Source organism: Branchiostoma lanceolatum, chromosome 2, assembly GCF_035083965.1.
Source record: "Branchiostoma lanceolatum isolate klBraLanc5 chromosome 2, klBraLanc5.hap2, whole genome shotgun sequence".
NCBI lineage: Eukaryota > Metazoa > Chordata > Leptocardii > Amphioxiformes > Branchiostomatidae > Branchiostoma > Branchiostoma lanceolatum.
The window spans coordinates 38,464,321-38,480,985 of record NC_089723.1 but is presented as its reverse complement, the minus strand read 5'-3'; the positions used below and the strand labels follow the sequence as shown (position 1 = coordinate 38,480,985).

Here is a 16,665-nt window from a genome sequence, read left to right as displayed (position 1 = left end):
CTATTGACATGGGATGCTTAAACATCCACGGTGTCACCTTACCGGAGTTTGGACCCCCTTTTTGTGTTAGAACGTCCCACTAGAATGCAAACCCCAAAACTGCCGTGACTTTTGTGCGTAATAAAACAAAGTGCGGAACGCTACTGTTTAAATGAAAACTATGTATGTGTAGCTTTAATCACAGTTATATGCCTTTTACAAGATCTAAGCTTGTTTTTGGTGGGTACAGGGCAAAATGTACGATGACAAAAGACATGCGCATTCACATAGAACAGTTACCGGACTATGGACACCCCCCGTTAGTGTTAGTACACTATGTTATTTTTCCATGATTGTTATCTTTGTCATCATTATTGTTAAGTTTATTTTGTTATTTCTATATAGCACTGTGAAAATAAGTTGTCAACTGCAGGGCCACATTATCATTGTCCAAAAGCAACTAAAATGAATTTTAAAAAAATCTGGAACATGAATGCAGAGAGTTGTCTGATTATATCGAGAAGCTGTGAAAGACATGGGATCATGAAGTTTTAGAAACAAGACAACAAGAGTTCAACAGAGCACTGTATACTTTAATAAAGCAAAGTCTTGTAGGTCAAACAAAATATCTGCAGGTAAAGTAAAGTTTCCCTATCACAACATCGTGGCCAGCCAAACCTCACGCATTGCACAAACCCTGTAAATAGTGTGGAATTTCCCAACTCAATTATTGCTACATTTCTCATGTCTGTACATAAACAATTCAGGGCTACATTTTGCCACACACTAGCCAAGTTATGTATAATATATAGATATATAAATATTGAGAGAGTGACAGACCATTGTATCTTATTGTAACACCTTAAGGAAAAACTTATTTCACCTAGTCCAATTACAGTACATGTATGTGAAGACGAAAGATTGTATGATCAAGACTGTACATAATATAGCAACTATCATATATAATATATTCAAAGCCATACTTTAAATTTGCCAGATGCGGTATAGCAAAGACAACTTTGGTCACATGTAGAATACACCACATTCTGATAGACTCTTGTAAATGATTTTGTGCCTATCAGTAGTGAGTTGTCAGTTTGAACATTGGAATCAGAAGAGTTGTAGCACTAGTCCTGACTATGTTCATGAGCTATCTAGGATTAATAATCTGACAATATCACAGCAGTCTATTTGATCATCGATGCTAAATGAATGCCAGAATGATCCAGGAATGAAGAAAACGTCAAAGGCTACTCCTAAACTAGCCTTGCACAATAATGATGTGTGCCTGTCTCAAGTCTTCATCGTCAAGGCACCGATAATGTTCCCACATATCGCAAATGGCGCATTCAACGCAGTATCTACAGTAGATATATTGTACGTAACATATACATAGTCTCGCCATCATATCAGTACCTAATCAACTCAATACATTTTGTACAACCATAAATAGTCCGTCAGATTGTCTGATTTCACAGTAATTACATAGAGTAGAAGAATGCCGCAGGCTCTAGAGAAATGCATAGGAGTGCCAAGCAGCACATTTTGTGACACATTGCCTTACCCTTCACAATCCTACATGTACATTTAACAACAAAATTAATTATGCATACCCCCATAACTTTTCATCAATTTCATTACGTGAAAAGCGTTTTTTTCTTCTGCTATAAGTAAATCCGAAACATTGAAAGATAACGTGATTGTGAAATTTCATGTTTCAGAGGTACTGTGAGCTACATATACTATTCGTGCTTTTACAAAAGATGCCATGTCAGGAATTATCTATAGAATTAATACCCTTTTTTTGTTCAAGTAAAAATTGGTCCAAATTCCACTAGACTACATTTTAATCTTGAGAAAAACAACAAATTTACAAGGGCTACGGATGATTTTGGGGTACGCATAACTTTGTTATTAACTATACTTCCTTTGTACTGTACAGCACTGCGTATCGGTTACATATTACATCAGCTTTATTGGTCTCTACGCAAGACCTTAGTAACAAGAGAAGGGTCTCTCCAGTCTTGTGAAAGTTCACTCTCACGTCTTGTGCTAAACATACACAGTACAAGCCAGGGTTCTAGCCAACACCTGTCATTCCATCATCTGACAGAATCTTGTTGCATATGATGGAAACATTTTTAGACCATTCTGTCAACCTTGCCTGGAGTCCAGCCTTCTTAGCTTTAGTCCACTCCTTGGGTAGCGAACTAAAGCTAAGAAGGCTGGGCTCCAGGCTATTATCAACCTTGACACACAATAATCCATGTAAAAATGTCCAAAAATGATAGAAGTTTGTACAGGGTGACAGAAAAAAACTATTTGCAGGTTTTTTTCATCAATGGGAATTGGGATGGTGGAAAAAATTCCAAGCTAGCTGGAACCCTGGTACAAGCCCTAAGGCCACTGCAGTGGCTTGGGTGGGAGATCTAGACATTAGCTATATGTTAGAACCACAGCAAACACCGTTCACCCATTTCCTAGTTTGTACAACAGTACCCCCATGGAAGAGATCATTGCATCAAGCTGTTGCAGCATCGCTACAACAGCCCTGTACATTTACATACCTAATAATTTATTACACCAGTTGTGCATTGTAGTAATAAGTCAGTTCACTGTCTGAACTGTGCATGCTTGAGGTCAAAGGTGAATGCCCTGACTTGTGAAGAGCTTGTCTTGACGAGGTCAAAGGTGAATGCCCTGACTTGTAAAGAGCTGGTCTTGACGAGGTCAAAGGTGAATGCCCTGACTTGTGAAGAGCTTGTCTTGACGAGGTCAAAGGTGAATGCCCTGACTTGTAAAGATCTTGTCTTGACGAGGTCAAAGGTGAATGCCCTGACTTGTAAAGAGCTTGTCTTGACGAGGTCAAAGGTGAATGCCCTGACTTGTAAAGAGTTTGTCTTGACGAGGTCAAAGGTGAATGCCCTGACCTCTAAAGAGCTTGTCTTGACGACGCTTGATACACGTCCAGATGTGTTTTATGGGCCTTCGCCTTTGACATATTACCCACAATGCATCACACTGCGCATGAGTGGTTCAAACCGTGAGCTGGCTCATACCAGCCTAGGCTGCTCCTGCATTACAGCATTAGAAGGGGACACCCTGAAATTTGCTAAATCGTTGATTTTGGTTCCCCATCTACAACCTGTGTCCCCAGCTGAATTTGGTACCTTGAGATTGAGTTTTGACTCCAATGTTTACAGTACAATTTTTGTGTCTTTTGCTCAGTCTCAACGTATAAATGCTGAGTTATTTCTGGATCTACAGTCAAACCTGTACAAGTGACCACCTCTAAAAAAGGACCACCTCGCCAAAGTGACCACTTTTTGCTGGTCCCTTAGATGATTCTGCCCATTGACACAAGCATTTCGGTGACCACCAGTGTCTACAGATTTTATTGGTCCCCTGAGTGGTCTTCTTGGGCAGGTTTGACTGTATCTTAATGCTGCTCATGGTCATCTTACCTGGAGTTTCATGCTTGCTTGTATGACTGATTGTCACAAGGTCTACATCCAGTCAAACCCTGAGAAGTAGCATTAAATACTTTCACTGCAGCTAGCTTTGGTCACATATGTTAATTATATCATCCGTGAGATAGTACGGACTGTTTAATCTCCTAGGCTACTGAAACTCTGGGAAAGACGACAATCTTTTCACAGGTCACTATCCTAATTATTTTTCGTTTTCTAAAATGTTTCGAAGATTACATTCAGATATTCTATCAGGTCGGTAAATCATTGCATGACAAAGTTCTTTGTGCACAACCAGTCGGTTGATTCTTTACCGACGTTTTGGTCACTGTAACTCAGTCATGTTTGGGACTGCATTCTTCACACTGCAGCTAGGTGCTGCTGCGGTAGTGTGAAGTAAAAGTTCATAACCAGTTAGTGTTAGCCTGAGGAAGGCGACAGACAGTCACCGAAACGTCTGTGACCTATCAACTCTCTGGTTGCGCCAAAAATAGTTACTGATAGTCACTGACGAAAGACAGCGGATGCCGTCTGAAACGTCTGACTGTTTCAAAATTTTATCCAGTTGCTTGAGTAACTGTTTTTGGCGTATCTTATTACCTGGATGTCTAACCTTCATCGACGTATAACTCTCTGGTTGTGTACAAAAAACTTAATTATCCTTTGAAAATTACATTTCTGCTGTTGCCTGGTTCACAACTCCATGTTGCCGAGTAACCCCCCTTGTTGTTAACGGAGTTTAGTCTCTTCCATGGGCGTTGTTCCGGGGGTTGGCGCTGGCTCGGCGTAGAACTTGTCGATCGTCTCAGCGTACATCTTGTTCACAATAGGACGACGCAGCTTCAATGTTGGGCCTGCAAGAGTGACAAGAAGTGATCAATGAACATATACAATGGGGATGAGAGTTATACATCCAGGTAACGAGATAAAAAAATTAACTGTTTTTAGTGGCAAATGTGCTAGATTGGCACATCGGCAACTAAATAGGTGTGTTTTTGGCACACTGTTTAGACAGATAGCCAAAGAGGCTCGGTGGACATCACTTTTGTCTATACCGTCATGGTAGGAATATCGCGTAAAGTGCCTTTCCCAAGGGCAGAACGTCGGAGCATGGTAAGCATCGAACCCGGGACCAATTGGTTCTGAGTCCAATGCTCTAACAGTTGCGCCAAGTAACGGGATATGCAGGGAAACAGTTACTCAAGCAACTGGATAGACTTTAGAATAGATTTCGTAAGGTCTACCCAGTTGCTTGAGTAACTGTTTCATTGCAGACACATGTAATGTTAATCAAAACCATATTTGCATAATTCAAGAACAACCATAAAACAAGACATACAAGAAACCCTTTTTTCTGTTATTGTTTTCAACAATTAGGCCACACCATCTTAATTTCATGGATGACGTCCTCTGGAGACCCCCAAACTAGTGCCTCATCCATAAAATTAAGATGGTGTGGCCTTAGTGACCCAAAACACACCCCTCCCATCAAAATGATCACACCCAACATGGCGGCGCCCATACATGTACTTGCCAGCAAAAATAAAACAGGTTTTTCTATCACAAAACTGTAACAAGGGACTTCATCCAGATAAATCTTTGATATCTGATACTTTAACTGTAAGAACAAACAAAACGTACCTAGCTCTCCCCCAGGGATAGAGAAATCCTGCTGCAGCAGCAGCCATTTCTGGATGTTCTGTGCTCGGGAGGCCGCTCTCTTGTTCGCTCTGGTGATGCCGGCCTGCAGAGGGATTATACATACATATGTATATAAAGATGCTGACTCCAGGTGCTGCTATTAACCGTCTCCCTGCTGCCTAACCTCGCAACCGATACAAATTTGGTGCCAAACGGCTACCTTAGCAGGCTGGGGGTTAAATACTTTATGACAATCGAAATGTGACAAAATATGGTATAACAAGTTTTCAGTTATTGATATCAGAACAATCTTACAGCATGGCATTTGGCAAGACTGCATTGTGGGCACAGTCGATCGACTCACACCGAGATGGACCCCTACTCTTTTCGATAAGTGTGGTGGGATCTTTGTGGTTTGATCGAGGTGTGGCTCTCCTCAAATCCGTATTTGATCTCCAGCTTTAACTTTTCCTAACTAAATCTACGTTTTAAAAACGCCCCTACGACCACTGAGGTCATGGGTCATGAGTGAGTGAGTGAACTAAATCTAGGTATACATTTTCTCCTCGAATGAAGAAAAACGTGTAAATGTGCCTACAACGGATTCCAACCAAGAACCCTTAGATTCTAAGTCTAAGACTACCCACAAGACAACCTTGCCACCTTACCCCAAAGGTCCAGTACTACAGTGTAAAATCTCACCTGGATGGCCTCTGTGATGAGCGTGTCCTGCCCCTCTGAGATCTGGGAGGCCTTGGTGGCCTGGCTGCCAACCTGTCGACAGAACTCGATGGCCTGTGGGGTCAGGTTGTCTGTCGGCGCTCCTGTCTCTGGGTCCATCTCAACCTGCGGGCAAACAGGGGAGGAAATGTTAATTATCAACCCTTTCTAAAAGTGAAGAGGAAACACAGGTAGAACAGGCAGGAAATATATACAGTAGATTCATATATTATTGCCAGGACAAAATTTTGTGGAGATTTTTGTAGTGTTATAATTTTGCGGTTGAAACAATTCTTTACGACAGTAGCACTATATTGCAAACACGAGTCCCAGTATCTTAAATTCTCTTTGGAGAAGGCACAACAAAAAAGGTGTAAATAAAACCAATGCAAAAATTTCAAAATATACAGTTACGAAGCAGATACAGAAGCTGGTGTGTTACACTGAAGGGCGGTTATACCGGCTATACAGATACAGAAGCTGCTGTGTTACACCAAAGGGTGGTTATCCCGGCTATACAGATACAGAAGCTGGTATGTTACACCGAAGGGTGGTTATACCGTCTATACAGATACAAAAGCTGGTATGTTACACAGAAGGGCAGTTATACCAGCTGTACAAATACAGAAGCTGGTGTGTTACGCCGAAGGGTGGTTATACCAGCTGTACAGATACAAAAGCTGGTATGTTACACAGAAGGGCAGTTATACCAGCTGTACAGATACAGAAGCTGGTGTGTTACGCCGAAGGGTGGTTATACCAGCTGTACAGATACAAAAGCTGGTATGTTACACAGAAGGGCAGTTATACCAGCTGTACAGATACAGAAGCTGGTGTGTTACGCCGAAGGGTGGTTATACCAGCTGTACAGATACAAAAGCTGGTATGTTACACAGAAGGGCAGTTATACCAGCTGTACAGATACAGAAGCTGATGTGTTACACTGAAGCATGGTTATACAAGCTATACAGATACAGCTACAGGAAGAGCATGTCACCGTTACCTTAGGAGTGAGGAGACAGGAGAGGAACTTCCGCTTGTCCCCGATGAGCATGGCGTTGCTGATGATCGGCAGCTCCTCCTTAACAGTGTCCTCGATCAGGACGGGCGGGATGTTCTCCCCTCCCGCTGTGATGATCAGTTCTGCAACACAGGAGAGTGTAAGTTATCACAACTTTCTATAGTATAAAGACATGATCAAAGATCAGGACAGCCGGGATGTTCTCCCCTCCCGCAGTGATGATCAGTTCCGCAACACATTAGAGTGTAAGTTATCACCGGTATCGTGTGGCGCAATCGGTAGGGTGCTTCGCCCAGAACCGAGAGGTCCCAGGTTCGACACCCCAATATGCCCCGATGTTGTGCCCTTGGGAAAGGCACTTTACACGACTTTCCTCACTCCACCCAGGTGTGAATGGGTACCTGACTTTGGGTGAGAGACAGGATTTTGGAATTTCCAAAAGATGAATACAATTGGCTTCCTCAAAGTGCTGTAAATGCATTTAAGTTTGCGTCATTTTTATTTTGCAGTAGGGAAAAAATGGAGTGCTTGCGATAGTTTTAAGTTTGAGCTTGAAACAATTTTAGTAGCAATACAGTCATATGTGGGCAAAAAGTTTTGCGTGGTTTTAAGTTTGCGCTGAAGAGTTCACTGCAAAAACCACGAACGTAAAACCACCGCGAACATTTCTGCATTTTAAGTAAAAGAGAGATATGAGAGATCCCCACCTTTGATCCTGCCTGTGATGAAGAGGAATCCTTCCTGGTCTTTCTTGCCGAGGTCGCCCGAGTGCAGCAGCCCCTCCTCATCCAGAGCCTCCCGCGTCTTATCCTCCATCTTAAGGTACCCCATGAACACGTGACGCCCGTAGAAACACACCTGGACAACGGGAAAAAGACTCAGACTAAGTTTTAGGGTAGTTCGTTCAGATCCTTGTAGTGATTAGTGGCACATAGGGCAGCAAGTTTCCTTGCTGTTTCAGTAGCAGAGTATATTTCTATAGGGAGGGGTTGCTTGCCCTTCCCCTTAAACATGCTCAAAGCACCCCCTTCATCTTGAGGTACCCCATGAGCACGAGCAAACCGTAGAAACATACCTGGACAAGGGGGAAAATCATCAGTTTTCCAGTAGGGGGATAACTTTTCGTTATTCAGCTTGTTTAGTCATAGTGTCACACACTATGGCAACCTGCCTAGACTGACAAGGAGAATGAAGCTTGCTGGGCACTGTCTGTAGTTAGTGGCAAGCAAACTCATCCTGTGGGGGCCAAGATAAGGAAAACAGAACCCAACAAATACCTCTCATCGACACCCTAAGGAGAGACACGGTACTCAGCAGTTGTGTCAGTACAGCCAATTCACGGACACTACTGGAGTACAGGGACAAGAGGCTTAAGGCGATCTACGCTTCCCAAGTTGATGAAGCTAGTACATCCAGAAAATAAGCTTTGTGCTTTTACATGTATGTTTTACTGTACATTAATCATGGTAAAATGACTACACATAGAAAACCATGCCGTGCTTTTTTTTAAAGGGACTTTGAGGAATCAGAAAGTTGTCTTACCTCTCCAATGCCTTCGTCGTCTGCGTTTTTGATGACCGTGGTGACGCCGGGGAACTCCGAACCACAGCTGCCCAGCCGGAAGTGATGGGGCAGAGCCATGGTGTGGGGGCCTGTGCAGACACAAGAACAGTTAGTTCATGAAGATGGCTGTCACCTCTGTAAAAGGACTTGTTTTGGGGTATGTATGTTTGTTTGTTTGTGTGTCTGTGTTTCTGGAAGTGATGGGGCAGAGCCATGGTGTGGGGGCCTGCGCAGACACAAGTTAGTTCAGGAAAATGGTTATCCTCTATGTAAAAATGGAGGTCTTGTTTTGGGGTATGTATGTTTGTTTGTTTGTTTGTCTGTGTTTCTGTAAGTGATGAGGCAGGGTCATGGTGTGGGGGCCTGTGCAGACACAAGTTAGTTCAAGAAAATGGTTATCCCCTATGTAAAAATGGAGGACTTGTTTTGGGGTATGCAATGTTTGTCTGCGTTTCTGGAAATGATGGGGCAGAGCTGTGGCATGTGGGCCTTTGCAGACTAGACACAAGAACATACAGAGGAGGCAGTTAGTTCAGGAACATAGTTATCACCTATGTAAAAATGGAGGACTTGTTTTGGGGTATGTATGTTTGTCTGTCTGTGTTTCTGGAAGTGATGGGGCAGAGCCATGGTGTGGGTGCCTGTGCAGACACAAGAACAGAGAAGTTCAGGAAAATAGGTCTGTAAATGGAGGTCTTGTTTTGGGGTATGTATGTTTTAAAACACACAAGAAAAATAAATTTTTGGGTACTAGCAATAAATTCAAAGTGAGGAAATTTTCCTACAATATCAAGAAGAATTTCTCAATCACTGCTAGATATTCTATGTATCAACACTGTGCAAACTCTACACCTAGATATTGTGTAGGGTTTGTGTGTGGAAGACAGAATAATTCAAGAAGGCCTGGATTGTTTGGATAGATATTTGGTAGGTGGGTCTTGGTGAGACTAGTGACTTTCTAAGGTACTGCAGCAGAACTTCCAGGTTTGATATCTTGTGTTCTGGACATCCTATGGCCGTGATTATTGAGTGGTAGATAACTCTTGGGAGGGAGATAAGGTTGTGTAGGTTTGGGCCTCCTAGCGGCTTTTTTTTGGAACTGCAGGTGCCGATTTGTTTCAAACTTTGCAAAAACTGACCTGTGCTCTCGCTCATGCCGTAGAGCTCGTACAGGGGAACGTTGATGCTCATGAAGTACTGGAGTGTCTCCATGGCGATGGGCGCGGCCCCGGAGAACTGCAGGCGGCACCTGTCCAGGCCCAGGGCCTTGCGGATGTTCTTGAAGACGACCACGTTGGCAATGGTCCATCCCCAGGGAGGGGATTGTCTGGGGGAGAACAGATACATCTTTGTTAGCACAAAACTGAAACAAAGGCTTATTATAGGTGTCTAGCAAACCCCTAACCTAGCCTATGCAGGGTTTGAAATTATTTTTTGGGAAAAGATGCTTCTCACTCTTGCAGTACCAAGTTCCATGCTGTTTCAGTAGCAGGGCATATCTTTAAGAGGTTTCTAGTGTTTTCCAGGAGGCAATTTTCGTCTTCATTTCCTGTGACTCCCTTCTTCTTTATTCAGGACTCTTAATTCAACAATCTGCATTAACTCTAAGGATACCAGACACTGCAGTACATAATTCCACCACTCTGTAATAAGACACGCACAAACAGATCTCCAACCCAACACCCCCAGTATAATGCATACCTGGTGGTGGGGTGCTGCACTAGAGATCTCTCCAACCCACTGTTTTTTAAAGTGGCGGATTTATGTAACCCGGCGGATAAATGCTAACAGAGGTTACATACCCCTTCATGATGTTCATGTTGCCAGAAAGGCCGATGCCCTTGGCCCAGGCGCCGATTTTCTTCTTCATGCCCCGTGACTCCCTGCCAATGGCCTGGAGTTTCTCTGCAATCTTCTCCCAGACTCTGGGCACGCCCAGCAGACCCGTGGGACGCACCTCCTTCAGGGTCTGCACCAGGGTACCCTGCGGACAATACACAGTCATCAACATGGAACCCTGGACACAATACACACACATGTACCCTGCTGACAATACACACACATGTACCCTGCCGACAATACACACACATGTACCCTGTGGACAATACACACACATGTACCCTGTGGACAACACACACACATGTACCCTGCGGACAATACACACACATGTACCCTGTGGACAATACACACACAAGTACCCTATGGACAATACACACACATATACCCTGTGGACAATACACACACATGTACCCTGGGGACAATACACACACATGTACCCTGGACACAATACACACACATGTACCCTGCGGACAATACACACACATGTACCCTGTGGACAATACACACACATGTACCCTGTGGACAATACACACACAAGTACCCTATGGACAATACACACACATATACCCTGGACACAATACACACACATGTACCCTATGGACAATACACACACATATACCCTGTGGACAATACACACACATGTACCCTGGGGACAATACACACACATGTACCCTGGACACAATACACACACATGTACCCTGCGGACAATACACACACATGTACCCTGCGGACAATACACACACATGTACCCTGTGGACAATACACACACATGTACCCTGTGGACAATACACACACATGTACCCTGTGGACAATACACACACATGTACCCTGCGGACAATACACACACATGTACCCTGTGGACAATACACACACATGTACCCTGTGGACAATACACACACATGTACCCTGTGGACAATACACACACATATACCCTGTGGACAATACACACACATGTACCCTGGGGACAATACACACACATGTACCCTGGACACAATACACACACATGTACCCTGCGGACAATACACACACATGTACCCTGCGGACAATACACACACATGTACCCTGTGGACAATACACACACATGTACCCTGTGGACAATACACACACATGTACCCTGTGGACAATACACACACATGTACCCTGCGGACAATACACACACATGTACCCTGGGGACAATACACACACATGTACCCTGGGGACAATACACACATATTAACAGGGAACCCTGAACACAATACACACACATGTACCCTGTGGACAATAACTTTACTTCACAAAATGTATCCCTCAAAATGCATAAAGTTTTCCCTCTATCACAGCCTCATTCTAAAGCTAAATATTTACTTTTTTTAAAGATTTATGAAGGGTTATAGTATACAGGGTTCTCCCCAGAAAGAACCACCCATATGTTGGTTGAAATACAATATAGGGGTACAGATCACACCATAGGGGATCCAAATCACAGCATAGGGGGTCCGTATGCTCAGACTATTCTGGCGAGAACCCTGACACATACAATGTATGAACCCTGGACACAGTGTAGCGCCTAGTGGCAAATATGGCAGCAATAGCAGGGTATATTTCACTGACAGGGGTTGTTAGCCCTTCCCCTTAAACAAACTCGAGGCACCTCCTCAAACATGGGACCCCCATTTTACGTCCCTTCTGAAAGACGGTGCAGCCCCGGCCTCAACTCTGAGGCTGCTACCAGTCAAGGAATTAGGCTGTGCAAAGTATGTGCTTCCAGCATTAAACAGGCGGGCCTTATGTAGAGGTGGTCACTAGTACAAGTTTAACTTACCTTCAAGGCGTCCGGCTGTGCAAAGTACGTGCTCCCAGCGTTGAACATGGGGGCGAAGATGTCGAGCATCTGTCCGGCCACGTGGCTGAGGGGCAGGTAGCTCACGCTGACCTCCTTCCCCATCTTCAGTCCCGCGTACTCCGAGGCGTAGCGAGCCGTCCAGGTGATCTGGGAAATGGAGGAGAAAAGTTTAGCTAGGTACAAATGTACATGTAACTACGTACGTCTCAGCTCTAGGCCATGACCTGTTTTTCTGGATAAAAAGTACAAGAATATAATAAACCTCAGTTTTGTCCATTGTAACATAGGAAATGAAGTATGATACAGCTGCTTAGCATAAGTCAAAACTACCCAAAAAGACTACTCATGGGGCAGATAAAATCTGGTCACTAATTGCCAGGTGGTCCTTATATAGCTGAGGTGGTCACTTGTAGAGGTTTGACTGTGCTTACATGAATATCTTACATGTAATCAGATATATTTATATTTATACCTAAATATGTTGCTGCAACTTTCTCCCTACTAGTGCTAGCTTTAAATGGTAAATCTCACTAAAAAATTGAAATAAAATAGTGCACTAGTATAGACTATTCCCCACTCACATTATCATGACTGAGCATGGCTCCCTTAGGGTTTCCGGTGGTGCCGGAAGTGTAGATGAGCACACAGCACTGGTTGGGCACCTGGGCAGAGATACGGTCCTCCAGAACCTTATCCCCCACATCACAGCCCAGTTGCAGGAACTCCTCCCACTGTGTAAAATAATACAGAATGATTGTTTTACTTTTGACAAATATTTAAACATTACAGTATTTACACACAACATAAACAGTTTGCTCTGGGGAGCTTTCGAGACAACCTGTCTCTTCATCAACCCAGAGAATGATTGTTAATCATATTACCTCCACTATAACGGAGGTTTTGTAGTGAGTTGGTGTTTGTTTGTTTGTTTGTGACAGTGGTGTGTGTCCACAATTCTGCAATTGGCATTTGAATGCTTGGCACTTTGGGGACACTAACAGGCATGTAGGTCAAAGTTGCCAGAAAGGTCCTAGAAACGTTGCCCGGGTTTTTCCAACCACATGACAGGCATGACAGGAATTAAGGTTGGGAGTCCAGGATGTTTTATCCATGCTAGTGTACTGAAGACAGACTGTTGTTCTTGCACACCACATAAAAAGTTTGAAACCCACTGCATATCCAACTACACCATCAAGATGTTAATATACATCAAAGTTAAGATTTGGCAACGACACTGCATCCACTCACAACAAAAGAGACCCACTGACCGTGTAGAGGTTGGGACGTTTCTGCTCCAGAGCTCCTGTGTACTGCACTACAGCCTTCAGGTGGGGCAGCTTGTCCCACACCTACGGCAGGACGGAAAAACATGTTGAAAAACATGACTCTCAATGATGAGGGTCTGCATGGGGGGGCTTTACCCTAAGTTCAGCAGGACTGTCTAGGCATTACACTAAATTCGGAAAGTCAACAATGCAAAATTTGGCTATGAATCTTGGAAATAAAAAAGCTTTCCTTACAAATTATGCTTAATCAAATTAAATAACAAGTTAACTATGCAGAATGTGGCTATCTCGCAAGAAATTATGGTAAATCAAAATAGCTTGCCTACGCTTTATGGAAAATGGGCAAGCAGACCCCAATGATAACACCTACACACAACAATATGTACAATACACTGTAGTTGGTTAAGCTTTTTATAATATCTTACAAGAAATATAGACCCTTGTAGTGCCTTAGTGGCACATAGGGCACTATGTTGTTTCAGTAGCAGGGTATATCATTACCAAGAGAGGTTGGTAGCCCTTCCCTTTAACGTGCTTGAGGCACCTCCTTCAACACGGGACCCCCATTTTACGTCCCTTCCGAAAGACGGATGCAGCCCCAATCAAGATTTTCCGAGGATTGAACCCGGGTCTCCCAGTTACCAATTAATTGTAACCAGGAGCTCAAATGTAAGGCCGCTACCAGTTGAGCTTTTAGTTCAGGGACATCCCTGTAACAACTTATGTAACTACGTATTCTCCTACCTTAATGATCTTCTGGAGCTGAACATTGTTCTCAACAACGATGACGTTTGCCTCACAACTCTCGGCCACGTAGCGACAAGCCTCCGCGTTGTTTGTTGTGTAGATGCCCACACCAAACCCACTGGAGATGGACAGGAAAAGAATTATAGATATTTACAATGAAGAAACATATTATATGGTGCTGATTTCAATGCCCATGCAATCTTTTTCCAGTGCTGAAGTTCTGTCTTTGTGGTAGGAATAACACGTTTTTAGTAAAACCACTGGAGATGGACAGGAAAACAATAGCTTTGGTTGGATAAATTAGCAGATTGGACTGATGTAAAATTGATATCTTTTGTTCCCATTAAAAGTTTTTTTTTTTAAATATTGATAAAAATTACCTGTGGAAAAGCATGGTTTGACACTGGTGCACCCAGTAAAAATGCCATGCCCAAAAGTTGTGACCTTGGGAAAGGCACCTTACACAACTTTCGTAACTTGACAAGGGAGTGACGCACACCGGGCCTCTTCAGCTAAACTTTCAGCAAGTGTGCCAATCTGTACATTTGCCACCAAGAGCTGTAAGTTGTTTTTTATTCTTTATTTTCTATACGAGTGTAACTCTATCAAGCACGAGAGTCTGTAGCCTATAGCTATGTAATCTGGATGGAGGCCTTACCCCGCCAGGATAGCGCCGATGTGCCCCAGGAACCACTCGGGGGAGTTGAACCCCACGATGCCTACTCCATGGAACCTCTCCAGACCAAGCTGCAGGAAACAAGCACATCTGGTGAACTCAGTGTCAAAAGGTATGCAACAGCAGTCAAACTGTACAGGTGACAATTTCTACATAAGGACCACCTGACCTACAAATGTATGTGACTTTTTGGTGGTCCCTTAGATAATTTCTCCCATTGACACAAGCATTAAGAATTTGTTTGGATTGAATCTAAACTTCAGCTCAATTAATAGTTTTGGACATTACTGACTCTTTCGTTGAAGATTGATGTCAAGGTCCAAAGTCAGTCAGTCATCAATCAATCAATCTATCAATAAAAGAAACTGTCAGCTTATGGACTTTCTGTGTGAAAGTACATGGTATTGATTCTTTAGGTCTTTAAAATCTCTAGGTTTTTGTTTTTTGTTTAAAAAATATAGCAATGTGACCGACTGTACTGTACTTTCTCCTGCCATGTAAGTCTTGAAATTGGAAATAGATATATCAAATGCACAGTAACACAATGAACTCAATGTCAAAAGGAATACAACGACAAGTTGACTACACAAGCGACTATACAAGTGACCATGTATGCCTAAGGACCACCTGGCCCTGTTGTCGCTAACCCCACATGCACACTACTGGAAAAGGTTGAGGTGCTTAGTATGGGACAATAAGCCGGGTCCACTGTTCATTGTACTTGTCGAGTAAGAGCTAGGGGAAATTTCTGTTACAATGAACCTGTTCATAGGGTTCTTTGCCACAGCTAGTGAAAAATTCAGCGAGCTAAACTGCTTCGAAATCACTTTTTGAATCCTACTGTGCTAAATGGCTTAGTCTATACAAGAAAGTACAAAGTCAGTTTTGGGCAATAAACACTGGGAGTTTTATTCTCACACAATACAAAGAATGGATTGCTGAGCGTGGCTGCGTGCGTGCTTCTCAGCGCAGAGTGTGTTACTGTCACCCGACGTCTGCTATATATAAGACATTGAGACAATTCCTTGTCGCTGACTAATCCTTACAATCTACTGAGTCAGGGTAAATTGAGGATATTCCCCGCTGAGACGTCCGGTGCCCATCTGACCAGGGTGCGCTATCACCCACGCCTTGGTTTCTCAGAAGCCGAGGTCAGGAGTTCAAAACTTAAATGAACCATATCCATTTTCATTTAAATTTGCTTACCTTGATGAAACTTTTTGCAGCCCTGCAGCAGTCGTCGTAATACTGTTGGTACGTCCACTTCACCCACACCTCGTTTCTCTTCACCCCCATGGCGATGTGGTTCGGGTAGTTCTTCACAGCCCTGTGAGAGAAAACAACAACATTAACTCAACGTATGTAGGTTCTCTGGGACGGTAATCGACATATTGATATAGTTAAACTCTAATTCTGCACACAAATTTGATGTCAAACTTCTGCTCAGGTCGAGTGACATTGGCATCGGGTCAAATCAATTTGAGACGAACCAGAAGACTGGTCGAAAGATTGTTGGTAAGCGCTTTACTTTGTGTGTAGAATTAAGGTTTAAATCTATCAATATAACAACATTGGCATCGTGTGGCGCAAGTGGTAGAGCGCGCGGCTGTCAAACAATGGGACCCGGGATCTAATCCCAGGTTGTGCCCAGAGACATGTCCGAACTTGCGCCCTGACATTGTGCCCTTGGGAAAGGCACTTAACACGACTTTCCTCACTTCACTCAGGTGTAAATGAGTACCTAACTCATCTAGGGTTAGGGACGTGCCTCGGATAGGACGTTAAATGAAGGTCCCGTGTTTGGGGAGAGCCACACCCCGCGCACGTAAAAGAACCCACCACACGTTTCAAAAAAGAGTAGGGGCATGCCCCGGTGTGCGGTGGTCCAAACATTACAATCT

The 16,665-nt window shown here is 43.5% G+C and overlaps 1 protein-coding gene across 5 annotated transcripts in view; it reads right to left on the bottom strand.

Moving 5' to 3' along the window:
* Positions 1-551: 551 nt before the first annotated feature.
* LOC136428974 (long-chain-fatty-acid--CoA ligase ACSBG2-like) overlaps positions 552-16,665 on the bottom strand; it is a 30,155-nt gene continuing 14,041 nt past the window's right edge. For all 5 annotated transcript variants that reach the window (XM_066418827.1, XM_066418829.1, XM_066418826.1 and 2 more), the window contains exons 5-18: positions 15,971-16,091; positions 14,747-14,835; positions 14,086-14,206; positions 13,324-13,404; positions 12,637-12,786; positions 12,035-12,202; positions 10,197-10,378; positions 9,534-9,721; positions 8,374-8,483; positions 7,539-7,689; positions 6,814-6,953; positions 5,793-5,936; positions 5,091-5,193; positions 552-4,303 (exon numbers count right to left, since the gene is read on the bottom strand). In XM_066418827.1, coding sequence (XP_066274924.1) covers positions 4,179-4,303; positions 5,091-5,193; positions 5,793-5,936; positions 6,814-6,953; positions 7,539-7,689; positions 8,374-8,483; positions 9,534-9,721; positions 10,197-10,378; positions 12,035-12,202; positions 12,637-12,786; positions 13,324-13,404; positions 14,086-14,206; positions 14,747-14,835; positions 15,971-16,091 — 1,873 coding nt within the window. In that variant the 3' untranslated portion in view covers positions 552-4,178. The remainder of the gene's footprint in view (positions 4,304-5,090; positions 5,194-5,792; positions 5,937-6,813; positions 6,954-7,538; positions 7,690-8,373; positions 8,484-9,533; positions 9,722-10,196; positions 10,379-12,034; positions 12,203-12,636; positions 12,787-13,323; positions 13,405-14,085; positions 14,207-14,746; positions 14,836-15,970; positions 16,092-16,665) is intronic.